The 24,095-nt window shown below is 38.0% G+C and overlaps 1 protein-coding gene across 1 annotated transcript; it reads right to left on the bottom strand.

The window, feature by feature from the left end:
• Positions 1 to 4,373: 4,373 nt before the first annotated feature.
• LOC146453645 (histone-binding protein RBBP7) lies at positions 4,374 to 21,137 on the bottom strand. Its single transcript, XM_085096410.1, has 17 exons — positions 21,007 to 21,137; positions 20,784 to 20,931; positions 19,941 to 19,991; positions 18,271 to 18,365; positions 15,437 to 15,512; positions 14,478 to 14,575; positions 14,190 to 14,305; positions 13,531 to 13,566; positions 13,365 to 13,421; positions 12,737 to 12,804; positions 11,107 to 11,170; positions 10,033 to 10,095; positions 9,486 to 9,563; positions 7,802 to 7,878; positions 6,340 to 6,397; positions 5,798 to 5,908; positions 4,374 to 4,791 (listed from the first exon to the last, which is right to left on the bottom strand). Exons 1-17 carry the CDS (start codon positions 21,029 to 21,031, stop codon positions 4,723 to 4,725), a joined length of 1,290 nt encoding a protein of 429 aa, XP_084952536.1. The 5' UTR covers positions 21,032 to 21,137; the 3' UTR covers positions 4,374 to 4,722.
• Positions 21,138 to 24,095: the final 2,958 nt, after the last annotated feature.

Genomic DNA, 24,095 nt, shown 5'->3' with positions numbered 1-24,095 from the left:
TTAATGATTTAGTGCCCCAGTATCTTTCTGATTATTTTAATAGAAACCACTGTTTCCATAGTTACAATACACGTCGGCGTGAAGACATTCATCATTCAAGACCCAAACTTAGCCTCGGAAAGAGAACTTTTAGATACTCCGGATCGATTTTATTTAACTCGTTACCTGAAACATACAAACGGGCAGCGTCCTTGGAGGCTTTTAAGCGACTTATGATGAAACACGATTTTGCATAGATTTTTCTTAGTTTGCAAATGTTTCATTTATTTTTTCTATCTTGTAATATTTTAGCCCAAAAATGTTTATTAGAATCATATATATTGCATTTTTTTTTCTCAGACCACCAGTTTTTAGACTACAAGCGTTCATTGTAATTCATTACTTTGCTATAACGATTTTAGGTGTATACAGGGCCCCTCGGGATAACAGCCCCATAGCTGATTGGGCCACCCTGTCTTAAATATAGTTCACTTACTTACATTTCGTTTCGTTTACTTTTTGTCGGACATCAGGCTCACCTCTAATAGGGTAATAGGGGCAGCGCAAACGAATCATGATCAATCATTGGTGAGCGAGCTGAGCTATTCCGTTGGGTTCAGCGCTCCTTCGCAGACTTTTATAATTACTGATCCCTATGAAATTGTATTGTTCTCTCTCTTCATTAAATCAACGATTGTAGTCTTTAAGATGACAAAACAACTGTCTGGGGAAAACAGAGGCGGTCCTTTTTGTCAGCAGGGAAAATATTAGGGGTAATATACATCGCCCAGAATGCTATTGTCTTTGGCGGCATGTACTTGCAGTGCCCAGTTTATCAACGGGCGGCATAATAATTTGCGTATGTGGAACTACTCGGCTGCAATTGATCAACAGGTCTAGCTTTGGGAATACGTAAGTCCCTTTGCACATTTCAGCTGCTGTCAATCAAACGGTTGGATGCGCTTAGTAAATCCCAAGGTGGGATAAAGTTAACAATAGCGCTCTAATTAAAGGCGCGCCGCACTCTTTGAAAGAATTTTATCCAAAAGTTCGCGTGCAGCGAAATTTTTATGTAACTCGATGGAATCTGACGGTCAAAACGTCTGACTTCTAAAACCATTAGAACGCGTGGTTTTACAAGCGGCGCTTTAATAAATCGACCTGCGATCAGGGGAAATTTTCCTCCATTCTGAAATAGTTTTATTCAGAGCAGGTAGTTTTAAAAGCCAGCAAAAAACGCCCGCGCTAAATAAGCATGCTGCAATATTAAAAATATTGCAGTGTGTAGGCTACAATTATTAAAAATATTGCAGCCTGTTTTAGGAAATTTAATGTATAAAATGCACAAAAACTGATAGGTTACAACATTGTCAACAGTACCGTTTGCGTTTAACTCTCGTTCATTGCGACTTAATTTTTTGTTTCGAAGTACCACTCAGTCTCGCATTCTAAAGCTGTAATTGGTGCTCTAAATCTTTGCTCTATTTTAAAAAAGAAAATGAAAACGCCGCCTTTAGAAGTTGATAAAGAATTGAAGCACTGACAGAAACGTCCAAACGTTACACGACATTACCTTCGATTTCTGCAGAAATATCTCCCTTCGCAGAGCTCTGTGTAATAAACAATCCTTCCTCTTCGGACGAAACCATCGTCTTTCTAAACCCACGTTGCCACTGAGTAAAATGACTGAATTCTCTGGCTTATAAAGTATGCAACGCATATGCAAGTATGTATGCAATATGTAAGCAAAGTATGTAAGTAAGTATGTATGCAAGTATGTATGTATGTATGTATGCATGCATGCATGCATGCATGCATGCATGCATGCATGCATGCATGTATGTATGTATGTATGTATGTATGTATGTATGTATGTATGTATGTATGTATGTATGTATGTATGTATGTATGTATGTATGTATGTATGTATGTATGTATGTATGTATGTATGTATGTATGTATGTATGTATGTATGTATGTATGTATATACAGCTGTTTCGACAAAGGTTGTCCAATGCAAGCGTAAAAGCGTACGCGACAATACCGAAAGGAAGCCTGACAAATACCCAATAAATTTCAATAGAAGCTCAGAATCCATCATGCTTCGACCGTACAGCGAAGACTTGAGATGGCGGGCAATATGGATTCTGAACTTTTATTGAAATTTATTGGTTATTTCCCAGATTACCTTTAGGCATTGTTGCGTACGCTTTTTATACCGGCTTGTTTTGGACAACCTTTGTCGAAACAGCTGTATGTATGTATGTATGTATGTATGTATGTATGTATGTATGTATGTATGTATGTATGTATGTATGTATGTATGTATGTATGTATGTATGTATGAATGTATGTATGTATGTATGTATGCATGCAAGTAAAAAGTAGGACTTCGTGTCGTACAATTCAGGGGTAATCAGGCTCGTAATTTCAAATCGGCTTCGCGCTACGCGCTCGGCCGATTTAAAATTACTCACCCGATTACTCCCTGAATTGTACTCCACTCAGTCCTATTACCATTACAAATAATGACGGACAATCACTGATATCAGTGCAAATAAGGGTTTGAGTTGTACACGGTTTACACCGTGGCTTCCGACTCACCAACCTCGTTCCCAGGGTCTTTCAATGACCGTGGGAACGAGGTTGCTGACTCACTGATGACGCTAGCCTGCCTAACAATCGTTTACGTGGAGCTTTGTGCGTGTTTCGCTGTTTGACCGTGCGGAAATTGGGACGAGGGCGAAATACGGTATACAGTAAAAACCCGCGTGTAAGAACCTACATTTTTTTAAGTCTGGCAAAATAGGTTGCTGTATTTTGAGGTAGTTATTGTCAATTTAGGGTAACAACAACAACATTAACTTTATTTTTACAAACTGAAAAAAAAGGCCTTTGTAGCCCGCAGTTAGCAGAGCTATTCTAGGCAGGCTACTTTAAACCAGTTTCTATGAAGGAGATATAGTTGTGTATAACCTGAAAAATAAACAAACTTGGGTTTGGTCCTTAAATATACAGTATTTATTCACAACTGTACTTTATATAAACCTGTTTTTGTTGTAGAAATTAATACTTTTATTTGTAATACAGTTTGGTATTTTCTTGCAATATAAATTTGCAATCTCAAAGTCAATTCCTTGGTTAAAATGTTTATCATAATTTAACTGTAACCCACATATAAGAACCTGCTTGATCTTGCTTGGCTAGACAGCAGGTTACTAAGGAGTCTCAAGAACGTGTCCGTGAACAGGGACCTGGCATGGGGACCATGTTTGGGCAGTTTCAGCGTACGAGGAGCAGCTGTATTCACAGGCTGCTTTATAAGTAGTACCTTCCGTAATACAAGTAACCGTAACAGTAAGCTGTGAAGACTTCTTGTTTATTATTATTTTTTATAATAAACCAGTTTCTGCTGCTCAGATCAATTTTTACTACTATTCTGTGTTCTGACTAACAACCTGCAGGCCCCAGTTGTTCAAAGGGCGGATAATTTTATCCACTGGATAGTTCGCTATCCGGCAGATAAAATGTGTGCAAGATTTTCTCGATTGTCCTATAATTTGTGAATAGAGTAGAAGCATATGTCAAAGAATGGGATTGTGTGGAAAACTTACCAAAAGCATTGGTTGGAGTACATTTGCTCTGCCGGATAGCGACTTATCCAGTGGATAAAGTTATCCGCTCTTTGAACAACTGGGACATGGTGTCTTTTTCACGAATTGCGTAACAGTGATTGCTTTCATTTTGATCTGCTTCCTGGTTGAAGCAAATGGCAGAAGTTTCTTGATGCAGTAACGATAACCGTAAAAAATAAATAAATAAAACATTCGACTTTATTTAACGAGGGTGGCACTTATTGTCTAACGAATAACAAACCTGTGGTCCTCGGATTCTGAATCATTTTAAATTTGCATTTTACAAATTCGCCCTGAGGCAGGTGGGCATACAATAGAACCCTTGGTCCCCTGCTTGGTAAACCCACCACCTAACCATTCCCCAACCAACCATGAGAGCATACACACAAAGACCAGACCACAACACCGGTAACTACGTCCCCTACTCTTTGCGAACAGTGAGTGGGTTCTTTAACGTCCCAGAGTGTTACTTACAAACAAGGGTTGTGAAACGGGGCCTACGGTTTATCGTCCTTATCCGAGAACACTAGAAAGTCTAACCATTTACAGAAGTCAGAGCAAAGGCAGCACTTTCTCCTCAGTTATTTAAAGACCCTGAGTGTTGGCCCGGCCGGGGATTGAACCCACGACCTCCCGCATGGGAGGAAGTTGGAATTTGGAAATGTTGAGCCATGGGGAGAGAGGAAAACCACAGTACCTGGAGAAAAACCTCTTGGAGCAACAGGAATGGAAAGACACAAAAACATTTTCATCGACGAATGTTGTCTTGACTGTTTATTACAGTTGATGTTTTGTACTAGAAAAGCGACTATGGTACATATTCAGTGCTTGAGCAACAAGCAAAATAAGCGTGACACGATGTTCTTACAACACATGAACAGGGGAGCTGTTAACACAGTTAAACTTTCAGCTACAATTAACATACAGATACAACTAACAGAACACATCTTAGCTTCACGACTTTCTGGTCAGCGTAACTTCGTCACGATGGACTCGTGCTTTTACCTCGAGGAAGAAAGCGAACAAGCGAACTAGCGACATACAAGAAACCAAATGAGAATCTTGGACCCTCCACAGGCATTTCTCGATAAGCTTTAAACTGTGCGTTTTACGATGTTCCTGACTCCAACTCTGATGCAGGAGTGTCAAGTTCCTCATCATTGTAGATGTTCTCAGCCTAAAAAGAAAGAGTAAAGTTGAAACAAGGTGCCATTATATTCAATTTACAAGTCAAGGTTTTGCTGTATCTTTTATCGTTCTCTATATGGCCAGTTTTAACTCTTTCCTGTAATATATCAAACACAAGGAAGAGAGGAAGAACAATGGATCGAAAAAACGAGGAGCAGCCGAGTTTTTTTTTTTTTTAACCAACTTCGAGGGGTTGCGAAATCGGAGGAAACACTCTTTCGGTTGTTTGATACCCATAGTTTTCAACTATTGCAACCGAGACTTCCTCTATCACCAAATGTTCCCATACTTACCTTGCAACCCTTGCAACCACGGTAACAAACATGTATTTAATTCAAACCATTAATAATTCTTGGACAAATTCAAAGCAAAAGTTCATCATTAAATTTTATGATAACTCAGTTCACATTTCCAAACCTCCTTCAAGGTAGTGAATTCCTTTGTTTTTCTCTTCATGAATAATTAACGAGTTTGACAAAGGCCCCGTCCCCATTAATGCACATATCTCGACGCAGTTTTGGCCTTTCGTTCACACTAAAACGCAAACCTTTTTATCGAAAACACATACATTCGAAAATGTTCTCCAGCGTGGACACATCTGAAAACGGAGCCCTATAGTATTAGTGTAGACAGTGAAAACGGGGAGCTCTATAGCCGTGAAAACTGTTTTTGGTTCTTATTATTTGCTTCCACATCTACAAGGATAATTTGTATGTATGTTATGTTATGTTATGTTATGTTATGTTATGTTACGTTATGTTGTTATGTTATGTTATATTATGTTACGTTATGTTGTTATGTTATGTTATGTTATGTTATGTTATGTTACGTGATGTTATGTCATGTTACGTTATGTTAATGAAATGTAATGTAGTGTTACGTTACGTTACGTTACGTGATGTTATACTTTATGTTAAACAAGACATGTTGCACCATTGTGCTGTGCTGTGTTATGTTATGTTATACTGTTACGTTAAACAAGACATGTTGCTTACCATTTGCCAAACTTGCATGATGTTGTCTTCCGACACACTGCAGAGTACCCAGGCTTCATTTGGATTCCAAGAAAAGTCGGAAATTTTTGCCGTGTGACCGCCATGAATGAACTAATAAAACAAGAATACCATAAGACAAAAATGACATGAATGACAACAAAAACATTGATATTAAAGTACCGTAATGAAACAAACTTTGGAAGCCAGGACAAGGATTCGTTACATTTGAACTTTGGCTCGTTCATAGAGAGTGAGACCACGAAATATACGTCTAGAAGCGGATACGTCTAGATCGGAATCGGAAGCGTAAACAGAAGAATCAGCCAATCACATAGCTCACTCCCAATCCCCTTACAAGAAGTTTAGAACGAAAAACACGGCGGCCCTCTGCCATTTTGAACGAAAGAGAGGCTTCTGTTTCTACTTCCATTATACTGATTCACACTAGGTCAGAAGGTTCTTTTGATTCTGACTCTGATCTGTATAGTATTGATAAAATCTCCAGTTGTGCTTAAATTAAGAAAGGATCTGGCACTACATACCAGCAATTCTGGGGGACCATCTTCTGCGTCCTCTGAGGACTGTTCCTCACCAATTTTACTATGTGCAACCAAAATAAAGGCTGGTTAATATGAGGGAATTAATTTAACATTTTCAAAACCACATACTGTAGTAAAAAAGCTAAATGTGCGTAACATGATGTTCAGGGGTGTACCACTTTTCCTGAGGGTTTAGCATAGTAAAACATAAGTGGTTCTCAAACAATCAAGAAATTACATGCAATTTAAATTTTACCCATTATCACAAAGGAACTACTGAGATCTTACCAATTTAAAAGCTAGGGCCCAGTTGTTCAAAGCCCGATTAAGCTAATCCTGGGTTAACGGGAAGTTTGAGTCGGGTATATTTACTCATCCGTAAGGATTGGTCCAAAAGATTTTTGTCCCTCAGTTTTGCTCAGACTTTTCTTTACCGTTAGCTTAAAATGAGCCTTTAAAATCTCCGGTTAACTTTTAAGCGTGGATTAGCGTTAATCGGCTTTCAAACAACCCGGCCCAGGTTATTTCCCCCAAGAGGTCACTTATTTTTTTCCAGCTTTCATGTGCCATCAATTTACAAAGTCTTGATCAAGAAACACCTGATCTGCATTCATTTTCAACATGTTGATGATGGACTAAAAGTGACTGCAAAACTAGTTTCGCCTGAAACCTTGTCAGTTGGTCGCAAAAATATATTACTCCTAGGATGGAGAGGTGGATCCATTAAGCCCCAGTTTGAACATGTATATTCTCCTCACTGTCCTCCATATATTTCTTATGGTACAAGTTAGGAGACTTTGTCAGTACATCAAGGCATTTTAGCCATGTTGATCACTTCCTATACTACACCTGTAGGATTGCTGCGCCTTTCAATAACATAGAGACTCTGAACTTGAGCCAGACGTATTTTAAACGATTTGTGCATTTTACAGCCATCAATCATAATTACAGCGGCAACTGGCCGACCGCAAAAACACAGAAACCGACAAAGTGGATCGAAATCTGCCAATCACAGTGATGAATATGACCTTTTGACCCTGTTGAACCAAATGTTAATATTGTTTTCTAAGAGGTCCACTGTAGTGATTGACGGCAGTGAAAAGCGTATCGGTTGGTTGAGTCTTGAACTTCAGAGTCCACTTGTTATTGAAAGGTGCAGTAATTCAGTATTGATATTGTACAGAGGAATTAGATGCTGGTTGCTATTGGAGCTTACGAAGGAAATACAAAGGATATACAAAGGAAATACAATCTCTTTACTTGTCTTACAGTCCTAACATATCTCCGAGGAGACCTCTCAGTATAAGCCCGGGGGTTTTTTGAGGTCTCCTCGCCCCTTATTACTTCTTCTTTTACTAGTACTATCATTATTCTCTGTAAAGTTATGTAAGATCTTAGTCTATTATTCACTGCAACTTTCTATGAATGTTTGTCGTGGTGAATAAATAAATAAGGGATAAAATACCTTAAGTCCCATACATGAAGTCTTCTGTCTGTGCCACTGGAGGCAAGGATTGTTTCATTGTGTGGAGACCACTGGACCTTTGTTTGAAAACAAAATCAACAACAGTTAATGGCTCGTTAACATTGTTCATCAAGACATGAGTTGTATATAAAATTTACAGAAAGTCCCCTAAACTCTTTAACAAGAATAAATCATATAAAACTGATAAGGCCTGTTCATGCATCACAAAAAGTTCAAACAAGAATTTTTAAAAAAATTGCAATACAAAGATCCCAAGTTGTTTTATCATAGACCATCATAAATAGCCCCAATTACGTGTTATGTAAAAAGTATAGGGATCTTTTTTTTTTTAACAAGGAACTCAAAGGGGGGGGGGGGGGGGGATATTATCAAACAATCAACCAATGGCTGCTGGCACCCAGTATTCGACACTAACTTTCCTGCTAAATTGCCCTTTGGGCAACCAGGTCTCTATTTTTGGTTGCCTAGCGTATTTTTGGTTGCCCAAAAAATCGCCGGCTCGCTTCACTCGCCGTTTATCCTGGGAAAATACAAAGCGTAAATTTGGCCGCTTGGAGCCTGGTACGGTAAATTTACCAACATTCTTTGCGGGTTAAAGTTCAAACTAATATGTATCTTTTTTCGATCTACAGCTAACGGGTATGAAAATATCCCAAGGTAGGTACCCATATTAACACAATCAATAAATTGACAGCAAAGAGTTTCCAATTCGCTTTATTTCCTGCTGGACACACTGTGGACAGGAGCAAAACATCTGCTTGCCCGATCGGGCAACTTTTACCATAGTTTTACTTGCCCATTGAATCATTTTACTTGCCCCGGGCAATCGGGCAAGCGTTAGTGTCGAACACTGGCACCCACACCAAATATAAGAGTTTCCAGAAAAAGTCTGCACCCCCTCCCCTGAGTTATGACAGGGAGTAGATGGGTGGGGTGGAGGGCTGGCTCCTAAAAACCAAAGTTATTAAAATGAAATATGAAGCTTAATTTGAATTTCAAAGGGATGCATACTCCAGACAGACACAAATGTCCAGGGGAGGGGTATGGATATTTTCTGGAAAAACACATTCATCAAATGTCACGTTATGGCTGAAGTCATACACAAATCATGCACCGTGGCATGTTTGGATATTTGATGAAAAATTCCTCATCATCCTTAATTTCCCATTCAAAATCAGTTTGTTTGAGAAGTTATATCAAACACTTTCCCCAGTGCTTCATGCAATATATCAAACATGAGGAAGAGTGTTTCATCAGACACCCAAACACTGAGAAGTTGGTTGAAAAAACAAGGCGCAGCTGAGTTTTTTTAAACAACTTCGACGTGTTTGGATATCTGATGAAACACACTTTCGAGTGTTTGAAATGGCTTCTCAAATGATCAATAATTCTTGGAGAAATTCAAGGCTAAAGTTGGCAAAATTTTATGGTTATTAGGATCACATATCCAAACCACGGTCACGGTAGTGATTTTCTTTGTTTTCTCTTGATGAATTATTAATGAGTTTGAGAACACAATATCAAAAACCTTGAAATTCGTCAAAAATACTCTGCTATGCGTCATATTTTCAACTCTTTTCTCGGTGTTTGATATGTAATGAAACACTGCGTCTCGTGTTTGATAATTATATAACATCATACATGTCACATGGTTTTCACATACCTGGAATATTTCATCTTTATGTGATTCAAAAGAATGTAGTTTAAGTTTGAGATTACGTAGATCCCACAGAGCGACGGTCTAATGGACAAAGGATGAAATAAACAAATCATTGATGAAATAAATAATGCAATCATGAACACTCAGGCAAGGGCAGATTATTTGGATGAGAACCAATGACACGAATCCTTTATTAACAGTACCAGCCACTGGGACAGCACCACCACCAAGTGGACTGATGTAAAATGAGTGCAATACAAGCCTTATGCAAGAATGGCTGACATTTTAATATTCTTTTGTCTGTCAAATTAGTCAAATTAGCCATACTAGCCTAGTTCAAGGTAAACCATTCTTTTGTTTATTGAACTCAAGAACGAGGTTAGTAAGGCTAATTTGAATGCAAACAAAAGAATATTACAATGTCAGCCATTTTTGCATAGGGTCAAAGGCATCTTTGTATGCCTTACAGGTGTTTTATGCCATGTATAAATATTTTATACAAACTCTCACATGGATTACATGAAGTATAGCTTCTGAGTATTTACTGTACCTTGTCTGCAGATCCAGTTGCAAGTATAAACTCACTGTAAGGGTTGAATGATAAACAGTTTACCTAAAAAACATACAAAAAACCAAAACTTTTGAGTCAAAGATTTCATAAACAAACCTTTACACGCATTTAATAGACGAAAAAAATATGTTTAAATCAAGACCCTTGCAGTTGCGAACAGAACTTTATTTAAGGTGGCTCTATACTATTTCTTCAGTTTTTGCTGGTATTGATATATATTTTTCTTGATGTTCTGGTTCTTTCAGCCCTGTAAAATAATCTCGGTTCAAACATAGTTTTGAGAGCCTTAAAGTCCGTATGCTTTGCTAAAAACACCATTACAACTGGTAATCCTCGTTTCCATGGCAACCAACGGATGATACATCTGCTGATTCCTTCACTCCTAGCTAGTTTCAAAATGGGTTTGCCTGAAGTAACATTTCACTATTTTTTTGTGTAAAGAAGAGAGAAACTCCAAACCATCCCCTCATAAGTCAAAACAAATTCTGTACATACATTTGGCCAATTTCTGCAATTTTCGTTTTTGCCATTTATTGCAGTTGTCCACGTATAATTTTCCCTAAGATTTTTTGGAGTACAAATACCAGCTAAATCCTAACATTGAGCCAATTTTCAGAAAAATTAACATTGGAAAACTTGTTAAAATAGCCTTACATTTCAGGCTAAAACTGGGCTCGTTTTGCACCCCAGCATAATGAAAATAAACATATCAGCTAGCGCCATTTTAGTACCCATTTGCCATGCCCCAAATAACTGTATGGAGTCACCTAAAGCAATTCTAAGCCAGAACATGGCAGCCACTGAATGCATGTTAGTAAAATCTTACCAAGCTATAAATCAATTATTATTTATACTGTCAGAGTACAGTGGAACCTCGATTTAACGAAGTGCTGAGGGACTAGGGAAATTGGTTCGTTATATCGAGGGTTCGTTAGGTTGAGGTTCTGTTCCATACATTTTAAAAGGCCGGGCTGGGGAATACCGTTTGTTAAACTGACAACTTTGTTATATAGAGGTTCCTTAAATTGAGGGTCCACTATAGCAGATACTCACTTCAGCAGTATGAGCGTCCACTGTGTGTGTCGCCTTGGAGCTGTTTGTTGAACGTGTGTCCCAGCTGGAGAAGGATAGAAACAAAAATTAACAGATCTTAAAGTGCCCCTAACCCTTCAATTTGTTTCCTTTTGGTAGATTTCCATATCTGTGAAGAACTCACTCTCGAAATTTTTTTTTAGAAATATTGAATCCTTTTTTTTATGAGCGCTAAAAGTTACTGAAATTTTTGAATTTTTGCGCGCTTTAAGCCCCGCTGGACAAATTTTTGTCTTGTGGGCTAAAGCGTCCGATATTTGACACTTTCTTAGCTGTGACGTAAGAAACGGACACCAGAAGGATTCATAAGGAATCTTATGCATGCTGATTCCTTTCTCTACATTTCGAGAGTTGCTGCATCCAAAAACCACACATTTTTCAACCATTTTCTCTGTTTACAATTGAAGCATTACCGCGAATCTTCAGATATTTTTGCACGATGTCCTTTTCTTACCTCACGCTCCCTATTTGGACACATTTGGCCGAGTGGGGGACTAATGCGGACGATAGGTGAAAATATCGACAAGACTGCCTTCACTTCTAGCGCTCGTTAAAAAAAAAAAGAATTAAATATTTCTCAAAAATTTTTTCGAAAATGAGTTCTTGAAAGATATGGAAATCTACCAAAAGAAAACAAATTGAAGGGTTAGGGGCACTCTAAAGGGGTGGTGGTTTAGTGATCAGTGTGTGGAATTCATTCCCTGGCTTTATGCAACAAGGTGCTTCCCTGGACGAGAAGCAGTGCTTTAAAATAACTATTTTTCTTGCTTAGCAAGACATTTTTAGGTTTTCTTGTAAAAGCGTTGTATGTAGTTCTACAACACATTTGTAAGAAAATAGAGAGATTTAGATTTTTGTTTGTAACAGCAAATGGCAAATGTGAAATTCGCATTTACGTTTTCTTGAAATAACTTGTAAATAGATGTACTATTTTGGCCTTTCATGCCAATACAAAACTACTCAATCTTACTGAGAAACGAATAACAGCGACTTACAAATGAAGCATAAACATGGTCATGTGGTCATTTCTGCCATTTGCCACACATAATTCTAAATCTCTTTGATACACAAAAATAAAAACTTTCCCAGTTTTTGCGTGCATTGCAGCTTTTGTGTGCTAACACTAATCTGTTTACATTGTTTTGTCCCAAGGGTAAATTGTTAAGAATTTCACTATAGCAACAGCAACTCCTCTCATGTAATGTTATGCTTGTCTCGCATGGAGAAATCCTCAGAAATTCAGCCTTAGACAAGACAAAACATGGATCAACATTTGGCAAAGTTATCAGTGGGTACATACATGTACATCAGAGTGAGGTCAATAAAAAAAGAGAAAGCAAGAGAGGACGTAGAAGGTTAACCTTTTAAGCCCTAACAGTGATCAGCATCAAATTTCTCCTTGTAATATCCATGCTTATTCAACCCCTGAGGTCATGAGAATTTTAAGAATTTGATCACCAAAGGTGAATTGTCTTGATATTAAATACTTTTATAAGAAAAGTATGGGGACAAGATAGAAGAATTTGTTCTTTAATATTAGCAGTTAAAGTGTTAAAACAAACAAAAAAAAAAAAAAAAAAAGAAAACTCACATCATAAGCTTGTGGTCATCAGCCACTGATCCAAACAAACTCTCGTGTAAAAGATGCCAAGATACATCCTACAACACAACAAAAATATCACTTAACATTTTTCTGGGAGCACACATGAAAAACAAGATTAAATCTAAATGCCCAGATACACTGTATGGCACACACAATTTATGTGCCCAATCTTGATGGTGATACAATCAAAACTTTTCAAGTAAAACCAACACGGTTTGCATAACATGCAGACATTCATTGGCTCATTACATCACGCACTCCTCCAAAAGAACGTCTACGTAGGACAAAAGATAACATGTAGATAAGGCGGGAGGGGGGAGGGGGCTAGTTTCTAAAGAAACTGTGGTGCTGCGTCGGTGGGGAGTAGAAATGAATGTTTGGTTGATCAGCAGAGAGAAATAAAGGTAAATTGACCGCCGCAAAGAGATTTGAGTGGTGATGTTTCAAGCATTAGCCCTTCGTCAGAGGGAAGAGCGAAAACAAGGAATTTAAGGCTTTATACAATCAGTATGCATTTTATGTAAGCCACGTATTGTATAAACTGCAAATCATCTAATCATCTCCCCTCTTACAAATAACTGACATAAACTTCTGTGACCAAACAAAAAAAGCGTACCTCAACAACGGCTGTGTGACCGGTGAATATACGCAGTGCCTCCATTGTTTTAGCTTCCTAGTGAAACAAAAAAGTACACAACACACAACACTGGTAAAGACTGCATGTACATTAAACAAAGCATAATGTAAAATTTAATACATGTAACAATGATGATGTCCTATACCTTTGCAATATTGCTGATATCCCAGAGACAGACAGTCTGTTGGTTAAAAAAAGAATCAATACCTGTGAACTGCAAGGTAGATCTTATACTCCCTATCAGATAATCAAAGGTTTAACATATGGTACGAAAAAATAAAAACAACAACAACGAACAAACAAACACCATAAATTTGTTCAATAAGACTTCTAGTTTAATGGCCTTAGCTCCAACGAGTCTCCCGTAGCTCAGTGGTAGAGCATCCAAACTAGTAATAAAGGAAGGTCGTAGGTTAGGAATCTTTTTCCGAGCATGCCTGTGTCATTCACCGAATAATACATCATTCACAAGATTTTATTACTTTTTCTTATATAGACAGAACACACAGTTTTGAGCTGCACATCATGTTGAACTTCACACCTAAAACAATGTTACTTTGTGAGTAAAAATAATGAGTCACAATAACTCACAACATCAAGGTCACATAAAGGGTATTCAGACAAATTCAATATTCAATGACAGCTCTGCACTGTTTTAAAATATTTATGCAGGCGAGCATTCAAACAAACAAATCTGGATCACGCAATGAGTTGTATTGCACAATACAGTTTTTGTACTGTATGAACTGCCAATGAAACAGGGAAAAAACACTCCTTGAGCCAAAGATTTACTTCCCAACTTACGTAATCATCTGACGCACTCAACAGATTGCCATTAAGATTTGGATTCCAGGACAAGCCATAACCCTCCTTGGTATGACCCTTGAGTCTGATATCAGGACGGCACTCACCACTAGGATCTAACACACAAAGAAGACAAAACGTAAGGAAAGTAGAGATAGGAACCAGTTAGAGTTTTCGGAATCAGTCATTAGAAAAATTCCATTGTAAAAACCAAGTAAGGATATGAGTGGTAATTGAAACATCACTGACAAAAATTAATGTACATAAAGTATAGACCATGAAGCTCACCAGGTTTTGACGGGTGCTTTGTGTAGTCAAACACAAGAACATCAGCCGTTGGTGTCTTTGTTGCAATAATACATGGATTTTGTGGCATATATCGAGCCCTAAAATAAATCAGAAGGTGATATACATACAATGTACAAACTTGAAAGATACAACAGGGTAGACAAAACATAGTTACAGGAGCTATTTGTCTTGAAATATTAATGCCTCAGCATTTCAAAAACCTTCAAAATTTCAAATTAAAATGTATTAATTTTTGTTGACTGTTAACAGCAAATGGTACAATATGGCTCTTTTGAAGTCCACCATAGCAACCAAAATAAGGCAATTCTGTAACATATATCACCAACAAACAACAGAGAAGGAGATGGGTTGGGCATAATATCTGGAAAGACCAGGGGACAATTGAATAAAACGTTCCCACTAGCTTGTAGTTTACAATCTGGGTCATTTGTTGAACATGAGCACACGGAAAGAAAATCAATGAAAAGCCAAAACAAAAAAAAACCAAGTTCAATAATCCTCATTAAAGACTGCTAACTCAGTTTATTAGACTTGTTTTCTGTATGTGCCTCTAATAACTGGGACCCCAATTGCTGGCTACAAGAGTCTGGAAAAGCATTAATTAAGAGAAGAGTACTGATGTGGGACACTGGACAGTGAAAGAAGGAATCAAGGCCAGCCATGTGAAAGAAGACAGGGAAGATGTGCAATTCATACAGTAAAAAAAATGCAACTGACGGAGAGAAATGAAAGACTCTGGTCTCAAACTTATGTACCACAAAGGCACGAAAAGGTTCAAGTCATCAAGCAACATATAACAGTTCATGAAACAAATTTTGTAACTTGGTAGTTCAGACACCTACACTGAACAGTATAGGCTAACACAACTTTACCACTAAATACCTGCATGTATCTTTAATTTACAATTAAAATGTGAAAACCTACATTTGATTCATTACCTGTTAACTTCACCCTCATGGTTAATCTTTATATCTATTTCAATTTTTCCACTCACAGAACCAAATCCACCAAACTCTGTCAACAAAAAGGATTAATTATTAACCTTTACATGTCCAAAATTTTATCACTGTCCTCCATATATTTGTTTGGAACAAACAACCAGGACTCTTTTCAAAACTAGCTATGCTAAACCAGATGGATGGATGTATAAATAAATAAATAAGAATTTGTTAGATAATTATTTAAAATAATAATATCTTTATGTTTGGTGATAATTACCTTTACTCTCATGAACAAAATAATTGATCATTCAGTGAAATTGGCCATTTCTAAGTTACTTTGAAAATCATTATGAAAGCGAGGCTTAGTGCAAAGCTTTTCATGTAAAAATTAGTTCTTTTTGCATATGAATGAAATCTAATTTTCATAACAAAATCTACGCATGAAGCCTTGCTTTTATAATGAGGCTCAAAGCAACTAGAAAAACACTTGGTCAAAAAACCCAACCAGGCTTATCAATGAGGCTGTTTAGGTCTTTCTGGCTATATAGCGGTGTAACGATTCATGTTCCTTTCGATTCGATTCGATTATTGCCTTTCGGTTTTGATTATTTCGATTCGATTATGCAAAATATTAATGATTTTTAATTCTTGCAAGATGATACACAATGTAAACAACATACAACCCTAAACTCTCAATGTGAGGCTACAATAGTAACAGGAACATTATTAATCTATTTCAAGGATGCAATAAAGAAAAAAAAAACATGCAATTTGTCAGTGTTCTTCTTCAAGTTCTTTCTAGAATCTAGATCTAGTGCACTCTCATATTTTTCTCATCCATTCTTCTTGTTTGCAAAACATAGTTTTTAATGTTCCATTCTTGGATGAAATGTGCGGTAACTGTTATGTAGCTTTCGGTTGATCTAGATGTCCATCCATCACTTGTTAAAGCCACAAACTCGGCACTTTTAAGGTCTGATTCGACTTCTGCTTTGACTTCTTCGTAAAGTTTAGGTATCACCTTCTCAGAAAAATGAACTCTGCTTGGTAAGTCATACCTAGGCTCCAGAACGTTGATCATGTGTTGAAACCCTTTATTTTCCACAACTGAATAGGGCCTCATGTCCTTTGCAATGAAAACTCCAATAGACTTCGTTATTGCTGTTGCTCTGTTGCCCGACTGCGGCAACTTATTTTTCAGAACATCCTGAATTTTTGACTGTCCAGGTGCAGTACTGTTTTTGGTACCCGCCGTCTTTGACTGCAACACTTCCGCCTTTTCATCAATGCTGTGTTGACTTTTTAAGTGCACTCTCATGCTCGATGTTGAACCGGCACAATACTTGGAAATTCTCAAGGGGTGGCAGAGGGGCAACATTTTTACCAAGCAACATGGCGCAAGAACTGCAAGTTAGCGTCTTTGATCGATTGTCAATGAAAAACGCACATCTTATTGAGATCTGTATGCTAAGTTTACAATATAACTAGTAGTAATCAAAGATTATAGAGTGCGTTCGACAGCCTTAAGTTGTGTGATTGTACGGCCTGCTGCGTGACTTTTTTTTAGGTAACGTAGCTCTTTTGTCCTTTTATATCTGTACGTATTGTGTAACTACCAAGGTGAACTATTTGCAATAAACGACGCTGAGTTTAAAATTTCAGCGGCTACGACGTTGAACTTAAAAATAATAGAAAGTATTTTCGGTCCGTCTGTTGCGTGACACCGTCGAACTTTAAAATAATGCGCATCATTTTCGGTAAAACGCTTTCAATCTTTGAGAAAAACGAAACTTACAGGCCAGCGTACTATTTTGGTCTTCTACTCAAAAGGTATTTTACCAAAATGCCGCGAAACTTACGCGACTTAATAAAGCCGTAAAAATGTCAAACTGAAGCGAGCTAATTTGCATACAGTTTGGAAAGACATCTCAGGGCCAAGGTTATACAGAGAGCGGACAACTGTATCCAGTGGATAAAATGTTCTCCAACCAATAGATTTTATCCGCTGGCTAGCGAATTATCCGCTGGTGAAAAGCCCTCTTTACTCGTTTTGTAAAAGGTTTCTGAACATAGCAATGATTTTGATGACGATGGTCTTTTCGTAGTTCCACAGGCTAGTCTGCGGTTGAAATCTATTTCTGACACGACGAAATGTACAACAGGCGTGCAGCGCTGTCCTGTTCGATGAATTTATTTCCCACGGAAAATTATTTTACCGCGGCCACAAGACGTGTTAGTTCTTCAATGCAATCTTTCTCAAAAAAGATTTCTGGAAGAAAGGGAAAAGATTCTGCAGAGATATTTCCATCCAGTGAATATTGATGAACATTGCAGTTGAAATGTGATCAGGTAAAATATTCCCGATGTATGCAAATTTTGCTCGGATAAACTGCGTCTGTCTTCCAACCTGTTATTGCCTAGCAACCTTCCTTTGTCTGACGTCATTCATACTTGTTTTTCCTTGTTGCCAGGCAACATTACGTTGTGATGTCATCCACCCCTGCAAAAAAATCTGCGGAGGATGCCAGATGTGCATCCCAAGATCCATCCATCGATCGATCGACGACAAAAAAATCTCGATTCAAAGCCGTAACCAAGATTAGGATGGCGTTCTGTGAACGCAATGACTCACTGAGGGCACTTTTGGAAAAGTATACAAAAAATCGAACCAAAATCGAAACGTGGAATCAAATAATCGTGAATCGAACCGAACGGTCATAATCACGATAAATCGAGAATTCAATTAATCGTTACACCCCTATGGCTATACACCTGTGAATTACAGCAGGGAGTTAGGCAATCTAAGTAGAACAAGCATGCAATATTTGTACCTCCTTTTTCACTATCATAGTGGCTTGTATCCAGCTGGGCGTCGTCATTAGGAACTTGGACACTTGCTATCACTAAGTGATTTTGTTCATCGGATCTATAAATGAATGTCTGGTTTTATCAGTAGAGTTTATGGGGAAAGTTAGCAACAACAACGGCGATGGCAGTGAGAACCCCACTTATAAAATGAATTCGCGTTTTATTTAAACGTCGTTGCAACTATTCCAACTTGCTTTAAATGTCAAATGTAGGTGAGATTTTCTGGAGATGAATTCTTGGAGACTGCACCCAAGTTTAGAATTTGCTGTAATGTCATGTGTTAACGTCCTCCATTAAACCTGCCATCAGAACATTTCACGCCCTAGTCGTACAGTGACGGCAAATAAATGTCCCAAAAAACGTAACACACGTGCAGAGTTGTTGTTTTGGTTACAAAACTTGAAGCTATTGTTTTTTTATGTTCTTGTCGCTGTTGCCATTGCCGTTGCATTGCTAAAACTCCCTCATAAGGTAATATGGTCCCCACAAGGGGAGTCGAGTGCTGATGTTTTGAGTATCAGTCCTTTGCCAGAGCAAATCAAAGAATTGTGGATTGGTATGTGTTAGTGAGCAATAAAGCTACACTACTGGTGGGAGCATGGTAGCGTGGAAAACAAGATTTAAATTAGGCAAGTGAAAAATATTTGATGTATAGCCATGTTACAAAGTTTGCCCCAATCAATAAAAGAGCTAATTTTCTTTATTAACTAGTAAACCTTTTTAAAGTCGCTATGACAACAAAAGGCATCAAATGTCATTTTAGTGTGGAAAATGAAGAGAAGTCTAAGCTTAATAAAAAACAATGTTTGCTGTTTTAACCCTTTCCCGTCCGAGGGAAATGGTGAATTTTTCTAAATTGCTAACTATGAACTGGGAGACTACATGTGATATACCATTTAAAAGGTATTTTCTGGAGTGTGCTATAAATCACACAAACAGAGATGGAGGAGGTCACATATTAGAGTAAGAAAAGTCCAAAACGAAAGAAGAAAAACTTTGAAAATTTTCTTATTCGTTGTACATACTGGGTATCCCCCTAAACTATACAATGTAGCTTAATGTACAGCTCTCAGTACATTGCTTGTTGTAAGATATCAATTGGACCCTTGACGTACAAAGGAAAAAAAAATCCAAAAGTTTGAGGGGTGGTAAATCAAGTCTCATATAGGAGGGGGGCATGATTTTATGCCTTCAATTTATAGATCTTTCAAAGATCTTTTGGTTGTGCAAATTTCAAACAAATTGACCAAATACTGAGCTCATAATTGCGTCTTGTGCCATATGGCACTCTTGGTCGGGAAAGGGATAATGCAGAAGACAAAACATTTAAGTCAAAATTATGTATATGGAGGGTCGTACAGGGGTATTTTCGTGATGCGTGATTAGCTGATTTTATTTCCCGTGAAACGCGAATGTAATAAATTATTCTTCGTAATCCGTAACCTGAAGGTTTTGCGTGACCCGTGAAGAGCTTGAAAATGAAATTTTCATTTCCGTGATCCGTGATTTGCTATTTTTTCTGTTCGTGAACCGTGCAAGAGACCCCCCCTGTACGACCCTCTATATGGGGTTAAATATGTATAGCCCCTCACGAGGAGAGGATAATTAAGTACATTAATACAAGATAACATACGTGTGGGTTCCAAGAATGATTCTATGTACAGAGTAATCCTTCCCCTCTGGCCTGCAAGTTAAAACAAAAGAAAAGTAAATCAAAAGAGCAATTTTATCTATAAAGTTAAAGTTAGTAAATAAGTAATTATTAATATTATTGAGGGATTAACTACATCAACCAAGAATACCTCTGTTGTGTTGCTCTCTATTAAAATGAACCCTGCTTTGACGCACGAGATCTCCTCAAGTTCTACAGACTGGCATAGGTGCATGTCAATACATTAAAGAACTGTATTTTTTTTTGTTACTATTTTAAATCCCTCAAACTGTTTGGGGGTCCTGTTATTGTTCTAAAATTGTAATCCTCGTACAACAGAACCTAGAATGATTCTTTTCTCACTACTGGATAAATCATGTACCCAATGTTCCATTCCACAAAAGAATTTTCAATTTTTATTGATTTTGAAAGTTAAGCTTTACAGTTTTTGGCATTTTATAAAACACATTGGGGGCAATAAACTAAAAAAGAAATTACTCGCAAGGACCTGCGCGAAACAAGGGCTCAATTCAATTTCCGGTATAGTTTGTCGTGTAATGTACATATATTTTAAAATTATCATAACCTTTTCGACCAGACTAAACATGTTTTCACTTGATAAGATTCAAGCAAAAACCACCAAGATATTAAGCATGAAACACGCGTATGCAACAAGCTCTCCAAGCAGTAATAAGATTGCAAATCGCAAAGAAAAGCGAGAATCTAAAAAGATGTAAGAACGAAAATAAACCTCTTTGCAATTGTCAGTCGATCGCCACTGGTCTAAGGCAAATATTTTTTAGGTACTACAAAACGTGTACTTACTTGGTAACATCCGGCAACCATTGAACAGTAAGACTTGGCCATTCTAGGGCATGTGTCATCACTAAATCGTACAAAAATGGTGTGTTCTTTTTCCAGATTTTGTACTCTTCATTGATAATCCTTTCTTCGACCGCATCATCGAAAGGTTCTTAAACAACAACGAGACAGCAGATTAATCATTAATTTCCATAAAGAATTCGCAAGTTAACTTCTGTACACGTACCATTTTCTTTCGGAGATCCAGACATGGTAGTAAAACAAAAACGTTTTTTTTCCCCTCGTGGTTGAACTTAAAGTGACAATCAGAACAAAATGGCGTGCGTATTCCCCGCCAAATTCTATCGGCACGTGATCATTGCGGACCAATCAAACATCATTTATGACAACGACCGCAGTCCACCCGGTTAGCTGACAGAAGATTCAATCTGTGGACCAGACAGGAGTGGAACTGAGCCCTAAAAAAACACTCTCTCCTCCCTTCGGGTAAACAGTCTAAACCTCCCCATGTGACTACCTCTCGCAAGCGACCACTGTTCCAAAATACCAAAATTTCCCCAGTCAAATCACTACAGTTGGAACCTCTCGTAGGCGACAGCGACCACTTTTAGAGATGACAGTTTGCAATTTTCTTTTGTTTTTAACCTCCCGGTAAGCGACCACTTGACGTCTCCACACGTCCTCATATCAATCCCCAGTCGGGAGTTGCACAATTTGCATTTGTAACATTTTCACATGTACATTCTTGGGTAGTTCAAGGACCCTTCAAGGGACATGAATATCACAATCGGAGGTACCGGGTGTCCCGAAATAGACTTGTCCCATTCGCCGTAATAGGTAATTTACCACAGGCAAACCAACAACTTGGATACTGAAATTCTGGAAATTCTTTGGCAATATAATTTTTTAAAGTTTAAAAAACGTTTTTGTTGCTACTAAATCTTACAAGTCACCTTATGCAAATGAGTTCAACATTTAGACCCCTTGTAGTCTGACCTCCCGTAAGCGACCGACCACCTAGGCTTGACATTTTGGGAGGTTGGTTACAGGAGGTTTGACTGTATATTTGACTGGATATGCAAGAAGGTGGTTCCAGAAATTACGCACATAATTTTTGAGACTTACTAGACTGAAGGAATATAATATCCTATTCCAGGGCTCATCGCAAAAAAGCAAGGGCTGAGAATGGTATAGAAGGCTTTTCTTTAGAATTAGACATGACACTGGCATTTGAAACATGACCTATGATCCCATGCGTTGACAAAACAAGTGTGGCAATAATTTACGGCGCGTCTTTTAGCGCTCAAGTTTAACTTTCTACAACAGAATCGGCTTAATCACAGCAAGACAGTCTTCTAAACTCATTTTTCATCTTGATACTAGATTCATGCTGCATGCGAATCACGGGAATCGAACACATCTGGAAATTAAGCGCACGCCTGATTCTCCCCCTTTCTTCGGCCTGCTCCCGGGCTACTCTTTTCTAATATGTCTAATATAGAGGTATTTTTCGCACATTTTATGGCTATACGCGATTGGCCGATTTCAGTTAGGGTTACTGATTGCAATCCAACAAGAAAGTAGGCGGTAACCCCGAATTTTCCACCCCTAGTCGCTCACACTTGGTTAATTAATTTACAGGTAATTTGGGAAACAACACAACTGCTAAAAAGAATACAAGAAACTAATAATCTTTGACAAGATCGCTTTTTACTGATTCCTTAAAGTTTGAAATAGAGAGGGTTTTTGAATTTTTACTAATTGAGTTCCATACTTTGGAGCGGCTTTAAATCTTATATTGAATAATCCATAATTTGTTCTTACTTTAGGTAAAGAATAGAACATATTCGAAGCACTTCTTGTATTATAGTTCTGTCTTTTATTGGCTTGTGTACATGAAGAAAGTATCTGAAAGACAGATGGTAGGCGTCTACAGTGAAATTTATATGCATAAAGACTGCAACGACGAACGACGTCCATCTCATCCCATACCGCCCATACCAACCGGGACTTAGCCTGCGTAGCAGACGTAATCGAGGAGGAGGCTGGGACTGAGGAAAAATTAGAGAAAAAGGGGGTACTGAGGAAGAGCCCCAGGCCCCGAGATGCGCAGAACATATGCGCAGTAGCAAAGTAGGCAAAGTCCCAAAACGGGCTATTTTTAGCTATTGCAAGTATCATGAAAAAAGCTAAAGGACACTGATTGGAATAAAAGGACACCCCCAAATAATGGGTCAGTCTTGTTTAAAATTACTTTACTAGTTTTTTTAAAACTCTCATTAGAAATTAAAAGGCATGGGCTGCAATTTAATATTACCCGGAAAAGTTGATTAGGGAGTGGCAAGAGCGAATCGCTAGCACGTGGAAGTGGTTTGTCTTCTAACGAATAGCGAACGTTTCACCGAAAAGTTACAATTCAAATACCTCATACCAAATGGATAAGGGGGTTAGTTTCCTAAAAAATACTCTGGTGCTGCGTCGGTGTGAAGTGGAAACGAATATTTCATCAACAGAGTTGATAACGTAATTTGGCTACCGTAAAGAGATTTGAGTGCTGATGGTTCAAGCCTCAGCCCTTCGTCAGAGCGAACCATTTCGATGACCTTCGTTTTGACGAAGAACGGATCTCTTTACGAAGGCCAAATTACCTTTGTCAACACTGAAGGAGGAAGTTTTGTAAAAACAAGAACAAAAAAACCCAGCTGAACATTCGTTACCTCATACCAAATATGGTCCTCTTGATAGACTTTAATTGATCACGCTCTAGGATTTTATCCACAGTCTGTTTTTATCCATAAATCTAAATTTAACCAGCGCAACTTCCTTTGTTTATAATGGCATATTTTTTGGTACTGTTTTGAACACGGCTGAAACAGAAGCTCGCATTAGAAAATTTGAAATAGAATTTCCAAACAAGGAACTTTCGGATCACGTTGCTTTTCACGCCTCTTCGTTCACGTCTTGCGAAAAATCTTCTTGTCATGCTGACGCTGTAAAGAAATAAGCAAAGAATTACCGTCGATCAACGTGTCGCGTGACCAAGTATTCCGAGAATAGACGCTGTAGGCGTCGGGCGTGAATTAAACGGATCTTTAGGTAAATAACAGTTAGAGAAATGGGACACAGTCGAGGGAAACAGATTGAACCTGTTTTAATCTCTCAAAACTCTCCAAATTTGATCAAATAAATAAATACGTGAGGCAATTAACCTTGACTTGCTTGGTTGCCAAATTATTCAGACCTATTCAGGTGTGCACGTGGGTTGCAAGGAAATTCAACGTCAAATAGTTTTCGCAACTGAACTGAATGAATTTC

Source organism: Pavona decussata, unplaced genomic scaffold (genome assembly GCF_977016875.1).
Source record: "Pavona decussata unplaced genomic scaffold, jaPavDecu1.1 SCAFFOLD_327, whole genome shotgun sequence".
NCBI classification, from domain to species: domain Eukaryota; kingdom Metazoa; phylum Cnidaria; class Anthozoa; order Scleractinia; family Agariciidae; genus Pavona; species Pavona decussata.
Note: the sequence above shows the minus strand (reverse complement) of the source record. Positions and strands in the feature narration are given on the sequence as shown.